Source organism: Nannobrachium achirus (assembly GCF_963921795.1).
Source record: "Nannobrachium achirus genome assembly, chromosome: 18".
In the NCBI taxonomy this organism is placed as follows: Eukaryota; Metazoa; Chordata; class Actinopteri; order Myctophiformes; family Myctophidae; genus Nannobrachium; species Nannobrachium achirus.
The window spans coordinates 18,840,503-18,851,303 of record NC_137825.1 but is presented as its reverse complement, the minus strand read 5'-3'; the positions used below and the strand labels follow the sequence as shown (position 1 = coordinate 18,851,303).

At 38.3% G+C, this 10,801-nt stretch overlaps 1 protein-coding gene across 1 annotated transcript; it reads left to right on the top strand.

The window, feature by feature from the left end:
- The first annotated feature begins 3,664 nt into the window (after nucleotides 1–3,664).
- Nucleotides 3,665–7,617, top strand: LOC308303539 (uncharacterized protein). The gene is made up of 6 exons (XM_080747927.1): nucleotides 3,665–3,804; nucleotides 4,029–4,139; nucleotides 5,087–5,143; nucleotides 5,272–5,412; nucleotides 5,904–6,017; nucleotides 6,864–7,617. The coding sequence occupies exons 1-6, from the start codon at nucleotides 3,673–3,675 to the stop codon at nucleotides 6,912–6,914; spliced, it is 606 nt and encodes a 201-aa protein (XP_080604053.1). The 5' UTR covers nucleotides 3,665–3,672; the 3' UTR covers nucleotides 6,915–7,617.
- The last annotated feature ends 3,184 nt before the right edge of the window (nucleotides 7,618–10,801 follow it).

The following is a 10,801-nucleotide window of genomic DNA, read 5'->3' as shown; positions in this document are numbered from 1 at the left end:
TCTCTCATAGTTTTTCCTATATAACAGAAACCACAAGGACATTTGATAAGATATAATACTACATATTTTGTCTTGCAAGTGATTCTACCTTTTACTTAGATTTTTTTTACCTGTGTGAGGGTGTACAAAATGATCTCCAAACCACAGTATACCGCAAAAAAACTGACAGAAATAATTATTTTCATTTTTCGAGTTACCACTCTTCTAATTTAAAAAAAGGTTTATCATACATTCAGAGACTAAAAAGAATTTGTAGTAATGAGGCTGAATTTTACAGGCCTCAGAGATGAGTGCCAGGTTTAAAGAAAGGGGGTATGATGATGTCACTCTTAAGACATGTATGTCTAGAATTAAGCTTTTGAATAGAACCAGTCTCCGCACCCCCAAGCCCCTATACTGCCACTACTGGTCAATCTATTATTTTGTCGACTACTTTTTCTCCTGTTTCTAAAGATATTAAGCAAATTGTTAAAAAAACATTGGCACATTCTCTCTAGTGATCCTACTATAGGCAAAGCCTTCGGTACTCCCCCTATCTTTGCCAACAAGAGGTCTAAGAACCTAACAGATACGTTGGTCAAAAATGACACTCATACTCAGCCTTTACATTTTATGTCTACTATACCTTCAGGTAACTATCCTTGTAATGGTTGTCCTAACTGTAATGCAATGATAAAAGGAGATCATTTTGTACACCCTCACACAGGTAAAGAAAATCGAAGTAAAAGGTAGAATCACTTGCAAGACAAAATATGTAGAATATCTTATCAAATGTCCTTGTGGTTTTTGTTAAGGAAAAACTACGAGAGAATTGAGAACTAGAATCACTGAACATAAAAGTAACATCAGAACCAAAGTTGAAAAATCCCCCATAGCTCGACATTTTAATGACACAGGACATGATATTTGTACATTGAAGTTCCAAGGTATAGAATTAGTTAAACCCCTTAAGAGAGGAGGAGACAGAGACCGGTTGCTATTACAAAGAGAGGCATTTTGGATCCACTACATGAACACAGAGTTCCCTAAAGGTTTAAACGAAGAATTAATACTAAATTGTTTTCTATAAATGTATTTGTGTGTATTCTCTGTGGGATTTGTTATTTTCTATTTTCCAAAACATTGAATGTTTGTATTTTATTTTTCTATTTAGTATTGTCATTTAATAATGAGACACAGCTGTATTGTATTTCATATAATCAACAATAACATGTGATATATATGTCACTTCCGCTGCATGTTACTCAGTAACACTGATGATGGCCTAAGGGCCGAAACGCATCTGTCCTCCTCCTGACTACTGCTGCTGCTGTTCCACTATTAAAAAGACTCTTAATGAAAACGTGAGTGCGGGTTGCTTCTCTTCATGCCTTTCTTGACCATAACAGTCAAACAATAAAACAATATTATCTGGCCACTTAAAAAATAAGGATGCACTGTTTACTGTTTGTTTTAAAAATGCTTGACAATTTTGAAAGTGCTTGACAATAAAAGTATTTGAAAACAATAAACTGGGGCCTGAAATGTCTTTTCTACAGGGGTCAAATAGTCTCAAATAAACTTTCTTGCCAACCATCTTCTGGATTGCAGTGCAATTGCTTTACTTAAAATTTCCTAAAAAGTGTAATGCAATTTGGATCATATGATGTATTAGATGGGAAATGTATATGTTTATTTCTGAACCAGTGAATGCTGTTGTGCTAATATAGCCTATAGTCTGGCACATCCACAAAATAAAACTAAATGATAATTGGTGTTTTACAACTGGTGGAAAAGAAAAGGGAATTGGTACCGATATACAAGCCACAGCTACAGTATAGGGGAACTAATAGTGTAGGCATGAAGAAGAAAACCAGACAGCAATAGAGAACTGGAGGTTGCCTGGCAAGATACGGCTACATTTTAAATCAAATCAAATCAATCTTTATTTATATAGCACCTTTACAACAGCAAAGCTGACCAAAGTGCTGGACAAGTTTAAAAACATCACAAAAACAAACCAAAACAAGGCATCAACAGAGACATTTGACAGTTGTCTTCCATTCCTGAACATTGAGTACTGGTATATCTGGACCAGTTCCCACCAACATTGCACTGCTTGTAGGCTACTACTTATATACAGTAAGTGTGTAAAACCCTTCTTGATTATTGACATTCAAACTGAACACATTCTTGCCGTTTTCAATACAATTTACAATTTAAGCATTTAGCAGACGCTCTTAAACCAGAGCAACTTACAATAAGCCAGGTAATACATCAACATCAATAAACCATCATGCCATGTTTTACTGTAGTCAATACTTTATCTCATTCCTGTTCTAAATCTTTTGTTTACTCCAGTCCAGTCCCAACCTTTATTCTTTGGAGCCACACTTTCTTACATCTGACAAAAGCTGAAACGCCCACACACGCACGCATACACATTTATACCATTTATGTATCTCCACATAAAGGGGAAACACACAGGGATATAAATATTATTAAAGGTATAGGTAAGTTTACATTCACAAGTAACAGCAGCTATATTATGGTCGCTGCCAATTAGCAGAGACAGCACAATTTTGCCAGCCCTTTTTCCTCCTTGGTATAGGAGTTGTTTGGTATTCATAAAGGCTTTCTCTAGAGTCTAGGCTAAGGTCAAATGTGCATGCTATCCCTAATCCAGACCGTTCCCTGGCCTGGACACACACACGCACATGCATGCATTCATGCACACACTTGTATTTTTCAGTTTACCCCTTAAAACCTATAGGCTACTGTATATACATATATACATACATATATATATACTGTATATATTCTTGTACGACAAATACTGAAAATAGCGATCTACATTCATTTTCAAGTTCATTTTGTGCCACATCGCCACTCATTGTGAGCTAATAGCTCTGTCATTTTTCTGTATGAAATGTTGGACTGATATCACATTCAGAACATACAGGCAGGCAGTGGATGAAAGCAGGCTCTGATATTGCACCACATGTTGAGACAAGGCCTCGCTGTGATCTTTGGCGCCCCCTAGTGGGGCTTGCCTGGGACCCTAGGTTGGGAAGCACTAAGGGTAAGGCACACAGCTGACAATAAAGCACTTCATGATAATGAGAACCAGACTTCCTGTCCTCGACTGTCAATGAACCTCTTGGTTGTCACTTCAAAATGAGCATTTTAAAGTTGTTCATGTGTCTCAGTGTTACACAGCCGGTACAGCTGAAGACAGAAGAAAAGCAGTTTGTGAATTAACAAACGTATTGTTTAGGAATGGATTCAACATTCATCACACAAACAAAGTACTTGCCCCTCCCTTTCAGGGAAAAAAAAAGAAGAAAATCTCAAATTTCCTTTCCCTCTCCCACCCACACAAATCCCCTTTGCTCTTCCACCCACACAAATCCCCTTTTCTCTCTCTCATACGCAGTCCTGACTCCTCCTGACCACTACATGGAAAGCTTGGACAGGGTGGGTCACTTCATGTTTTCTCTGCAACTGCTTTCTTTTCCAAAAAACACTTATTCTCCTGCATGAAGTTCAATATGCGACGTTGTTTGGTTTCCTTAAACCGTCTATAGATAACTATAGATGCTGTCTGCAGACAGAAATACTGATCTGGGTTCATTAATTCTTTCTTGTCTGCTCTCAGGACTAAAACCAGTGGCCTTTTTTGTTTTGTTTACAATGGAGAATACCGAGACTCCAGCAGGAGAGGGTACAAGAGGGACCCGAGAGAATCATAAGACAGACCCCAACTTGGTCATTGGTAGCAAGCCTTTGCATAGATTCATCAGAGGAGAGCCTCGCTCTCTCGGGGTAAGACTTTTAACAATCCTAACCCTAACCCTAGCCAGAGAAATAAAAAAACAATCTAACATTCTGATGCTTAATGTGATGCACGCATGCACATTATTGTTGTGGTGAAAAGATGATATCCTATCTCCCAATACGGGTTTTCTTCGCAGAGAGATTATGTACAGCACATTATCCTGTTTACTTTACAGTCCCACCACCCTTAACTCTTCATGTCTGCTCCCCAGATTGTTGTCATGATCTGTGGCTTTGCAGAGGTCTTGATGGGGTTTCAGTTGGCGAGAGACCCCCATGAGAACTCTAGCAACATCTACATTCCCTTCTGGCAGGGGGCTCTGGTAAAGAACTTTTAAAAGCTTTGCCTATTGTCAGTTTATTTTTTTGTCATATCAAATGGGAGGTTCCGAGAATGGTTTCATTGGGATTGTGGACAGAATCCCTGCGTATTTTAAAGTGATGTATTCTCAAACATTTCTGAAGATAATTTATTGATTGAATACTTTATTAATCAGAAATGTAAACAGCACGAGGTGCAGTCAGACATTTAGGCTAAAAGGATAACAGAAAAAGGTCCTGGGGACTTCCACAGTGGTCCTATGTATTCAATTAAATAAACGAGTATTACTACTGTAACAATTGTACATGGAAATTAGTCAAATTCAAGTTCAATGTGTTAACTTGGAGAACAATATTTTGTCAATATATGAAACTAAAAACTACTTAAACTGTGGCATGTGAATCATTGTGTAACAAAGTATAAAATAACACTTAAGTACGGTAGTTTATCAAATTGTCGATACAAGGGTCTACATGTTTTTTATATTAAAAAAACTGCTTCTAGATTATTTGATTAATTGAAAAAGCAATCGATAGAATAAGCTCTAAGAAGATAATTGATGATTGCAGCCCTAGACCAGAACATCTCAAACACAAACTAACGCAACACAAGGAAATGACCCAACAATGACTAACTGGGGGAACAAGACTGATGCACATGATGGCTGTTTACAAACCAGATCCAGATTTGAAATATTCAAAGACCTGCACATCTGCTATTTTTCAATAGTTAAAGCACAAAATAATGCATTCCCTCCCCCTATGAAGAACGTTCATGGGGGGCCCGCAGTGAATCTTTGTACCCAGGGCCCAGAATCTGGTGCGACACCCCTGACCTCCGTGGTGGTAGGCAGGGACATTACCACTGCGCCACCCAAAGCAACTATTCTGTATTTGTTTCTCTGTCTCGTGATGTCAAATAAACTGGTGTTATGCGTCTTCTTTCAAGTTTCTAGTCTCTGGAAACCTCTCTCTCTACACAGGAGCTCATCCCTCCAAGAAAATGGTGGGTCAAATATTGTTGTTCTGTACTGATTCTATGTGACCCCTGTGCACATGCAGTTTACATCACTTTCAGATTCAACACACTGAACCCCACATTTCTCACTTGTATTTCTTTATCTTCTTTGCCAGGTCACAGTGTGCTTCGCCATGTATCTGGTCTCTCTCTTGGGAATCATTGTCTCTTTGAGCAACAGAATTGTCTATATTCACGAGATTGCCCACTTATTCCACTATTCGTTTCGAGAGCATGAGTGGACCATCTTCAGAATCGTGAGATATTACATATTCCAAGGCATTTGAGTATACAGTATACTGTAAAATACAGTGGTTCTCAAAGTGAGGTCAGGGGACTCCCAGGCTCCTCAAAATGTGTTAATATAGCATCACAATCAGTTTAAGAATCTTGACCCTATTTTATACCAGGCTACACCTATTCCAAAATATCAGATCTACAAGCTTACTTGTGAGCGTGTAGGTTGGCTAATAAAGATTATTATTTTTTTTTTTATCTTTTTGAAAAATCTTGAAAAAGAAATGTAGAACATTTGAATCATTTTGGAAATATTTAACTCAAATCTTCTCGTCTGGGGGTCCCTGGCACACATTCTTTTCAGACAAGGGTCAGAGGCCAAATCTATATCAATTTGGGGATCCTTGACATGCAAAGGTTTGAGAACCACTGATATCTATAATAATATGTGTTTTCTTCTCTTTCGAGGAAGAACGATAGCAGTGACAGTATCTCTCCTTCACCGTTTCAGGCACAAGTCATGTCCATTGAAGTCATATTGTTCGTCTCTTCATTGTGTGTGTCAGTGCTTCTCATCTTCCTGTCTGTGATGGCACGTTTAGCGCTGAAATCTACAAACACTCAGGTAAAATATATCCCAAAACACAATAGGTCCTGAGTGCAGCCACCTCAACAGTCAGTTGAAATGTCATCTGTTACAAAGTGTCATGTAGGCATTTAGTAGACGCTCTCTATCCACAGCGACTTACAGTAAGCAATGTAAACACGTACATCAAATGCAGAGAGACAGTGCAGTGCCTCAATTTGTTTTGATTGATTGGTTATTTCATTAGACAAAAAATGGAGAACAGTACAAGTATAGTCAATACAATAGAACTGTACTACAGTACAAGTACAGTTAAACACCCTGCCTAAAAGGAACATCCCAAATAAGTCCTTTTACGGTCTTCTTTACGTTGGAAGTCCTTGGTATTCAATTCATGGACATAACAAATAGCAAGCAAAGAAAACATTCAATAACATTTACAGTTATAAAAACACTATATCTACAGGATAGGGGAAACAAGGGGGTGGGGCGAAGGTAAGGGGGGCGGGTGGGGGTGCTCACTTCTCACCTGTCTATGGGAGAATTGGTGAACTACCTCCATTCTCTGCCCTCCTGAAAGGTGAGTTTTCAGGGCAGTTTTGAAGGATGCCAGCGAGCTACATGTTTTAAGGGAGGTAGTCAAGGAATTCCACACCTGGGTGGCAGTGTTGTAGACACATATTTGTCTTATGGGTTATCAGATCGTTGTGTGCGCTCCCTCTGGTGTTATGGATGTGGGTTTATACCTGTAACCTACGATTACAGGTAACCAGGCAAGAACCATCAGTTGACATTGAAACTATATAGAAACTATACGATGCCAGGTAAACAAATGAACCTAGCATCTGTTTTTAATCTCCTCCATGGTCTCTGTGTCTTCACCAGGTGGTCATCCAGCAGGTCCTGTCATCACTGAGCGGACCCACATCAACCTGATGGGTTTAGGGCTGCAACTCTCTATTGTTTTCTTAGAGATTAGATGACTTTAATCAACTATGATACTGTATGTACGATTAACCACTTAAGCCCTGTTTCATACTACAAGCTCAATGCCGAAGCCAAATTGATTGATTGTTTTCACTGTGGTCCAATGTGAACATCTACAGGCAACTATACAACTTACGAACGGTACAAAGAAATATGTTGAAAGCATTCGTTATATTCTGTAAATAGTATCTCCCAGTGCTCCTGCTCTGTCTTCAAACAACATCTGTCTAGTGCAGTGGTTCACTGATTAACTGATTGATTGAATACTAGCAGTTTGAAGGAAAAAGCACACGACAGAACAGGTCAGATTGTGTACTAATAGGATTTAAACCACAATGGCATTGGGGTCCCTTTTGTACTCAATTCGAGACATTAAATGACAGACAAATATAAACAGTACTATGCAACAAACATCATATATCCGTCAGAAATCAGAAATAAAAACATATTTACAGTATGGTATGGAGGTAGGGGGGGTATCACAACCTTTTTAATGTCAAAGGCCCCCTGAACTTTAACTCAGCTACTTTTAGCTACACTGTAAAATCCTCAGTTTTCATTTACTCTGAGAGTGTATTGATTGATTGATTGATTGATTGAAGGCTTTATTAGAAGTTTGCATAGGAAAAATGTACAGATTCATGACGGTACAGTTCACTGGTACAAGGTCTACTAAAAGGAGATCCATGAAAAGACTAAGCTTATTTCAACAGGAAACCATTAAAGTATCTCATATAACATTGAATGACAGACAAATAGAACACAGTACTATGCAGTAGATATGTAAAGAAAAAAAGAAAACAGTAGGTCTATACAATCAGTAAGTACAGTATATACAATATATACAAGGAAGGGGCAGGTAACAGTAAGTCTAAACAATCAGTATGTACAGTATATACAAGGAAGGGGCAGGGAGGGTAGGGTTGGGCTAGGTTTTTACCAGTTGTGAACGGCTGCTGCCTGTATGGAACCAAATGGACCTGTGAGGGTCCATTTGGTTCAATTCATTACCCTCTCAGAGTTACAGACCTGTATGATCTGTTTGGTACTATCAATCATTTATCTGGGGACCCCCTTACACCCCATCAAGGACCCCTGGGGGTCTCTGGACCTCACAGTGAGAACCACTGGGTATTGTGTTGCCATTTTATATAAATCGATACAGTAGCCTATATGTTTTTTTTTTCTGTTTTAAATAATTACACGCAGCTCCTTTTAGCACTCTTGTTGTTGTTTTTTCTTCCGTCTTCTTTTACATCTGCTGTGAGGATTGAGAACAATTCAGGATTGACTCATTCATTCTTAAACCTTTGGTAACCATGGTTACTGGATGGCTGTCTGAAAGTTTATCACGATCAAAATGTTTTGGCTATGATTTTTTTTACCAGACTGGATGGGCAGAATAATCATATCCATATAATATCTATATAGGAGTCTATATATAATACACTATACTATATAGTATATATATATATAGTATTTTAAATAGAATACACACTATATTTTCAGACTTTCTGTTATCATGTACGGAAACAGTTGACAAACCAACAGAGAAGTTTTCCCTGATCAATGGTGGACAAATACATACAAGTCATGCAAGTAAATAAAAGTACTACAAATAACAAATTATGAATGTGTCTCTGTACATTATTGGAAAACACAACACAGGGGGATGCAATGATGATTGCGGGGAGGAAGAAATTACAGTGGAGCATGTGATGTTGCAGAGAATATGAGTTTGAAAGAAGGAAACTATTAAATTCATAATTTAACAGAAATCAGAACAAAAAGTAGGAAAAGGTGATATAGAGGTATATTTGAGTATATGTAACACATTTTAATTTCTTCTTCACATGAATTTAAGTATAGATTTAGGTAACTATTTCAATCAAAATGGACAACTAGTGCAAAGAACAGCAGGTGGCAGTAATGCGCACAATATATATGTGCGTCAACCGAAAATAAAGGACTACAGAACTGTAGTCCTTTCTGATTGGTCGTCTGCTCACAGTTTAAAAAACTCCGCGGCCGACTTGAGACCTCAACGCTACGCTTCCAGCCTTCCATACATCCACAACAAACAAACCGTGAACTGTTATCGATGGTTAAAGAAAACTGAACCCGTTTCAACGTTTCAAGTGAGTAAAATAAGCATTTAATACTGTTTTACAGTAGCAACCTTAACGGCAGCATGTTTATGCAACGCTACAAAGTAGCCTACATTGTTACAAAAGGATGCTACGAAAGCGTTAGCATTTAGCTCACTGAGGCTAACACGCTAAACAAACAGACGGACCATATTTCCTTCAGTTAATTTAACAACAACAACAACAATCCGCTGTTATGTCAATTTAATAACTGTGCAACATCTTGTATCTGTGTTTACATGTAGGCTTAATACATATTTAGACGAACAGAAACTGTTCATTCACTGCTCGTTGTGTGTAGTAAAGGTTTGTAAATTGTAAGTGCGACCCTCTTCACATCAAAGTTCCATTATTTATTCAGCATTTGAGCCACGGACCGTCACCATCACCATTTGATGAGATTTATTTGGCCTCTCTCAGACCCAAAACACCGAATATTTTGTTATAAATCTTGTCCACAATTCCATCCATGAGAACAAGCAAATGCAGGTGTTTAACAATACTTTAACTTTCTTAGTTAAAGTATTGTTAAGTATCGTCGCTAAGGCTTAAGGAGGTTCATTCATTCTCTTGTTATTGTGTGACTTTACGTAATGTATCTGTTTGTACGAAATGTGTTTAGATATGTTGGGAGCAGTAAACTAGGCTATGTACTTGTAGCAAGCTGGTTGTCAAACTACATTTATAATTGTAGTCAGTCAAGTGGTTCAACTGCGCTTCTCTTTTCAAAAACGTAATATTTATATTCTACCTTTGCTGTGTGGTGTGTTTGAACCTCCTGTGACAGACAGACAGGTCCATTGTTTCAACATTGGGTCTGTGTCCTCGTGTAGTTTATTGGCCACCCATTAGTAAGGAAAATTTAGCCTCATGCATGCTGGACCAATCTGGGAACTAAATCATTTCCAATATCTTTCTTCACAAATGTGTTCATAAATGTGTCTACTATCACCTCTGAACTTTCTCAATCACAACTCCCTCTGGAAACTTTGTGGGAGCCAATCAAAGTTGGGGGTATCCCGAGGGCCTGGGATTAAAGGGGGACAAATTAAAATATTGTCAATATGAGTGTATGAGGTGTGTAATTAGCGTATTTTGGGGCTGCTGAATCCATTCCAACCATTAGTTATCAGTAGAAATGACTCCTTGGCCATAAAATAGGCCAAGCTTACTTTTGTATGTCCATGAGACATATAATATTTGCAATAAAGAAATGGTTGGAGTAGGGTTTGAAAACTATTCAAGATCAGGCGGGTAAGCGCACATCATGACACGCATAACATGATACAATCTGACAAGGAAGGAACACTCAAACACAGGGTTTAAAACATGGGGACGAACAGGACACAGGTGAACTTGAATGACATGATTGGCTAAGCCTTAGCCAATTAGGCCTATTTTATGGTCAAGGAGTCATTTTAACTGAAAACAAACGATTGGAATGGATTCAGCTGCCCAAAAATACCCTAATTACACGATACACACCTCATACACTCATATTGGCCATTTTTTATTTTTCCCCTTTAATCCCAGGCTCGGTGTATCCCGATACCCCCAAGTTGAACTTTGATTGGCTCCCACAAAGTTTCTAGAGGGAGTTGCGATTGAGAAAGTTCAGAGGTTATAGTAGACACCTTTATGAACACATTTGTGAAGAAAGATATTGGAAATTATTTAGTTCCCAGATTG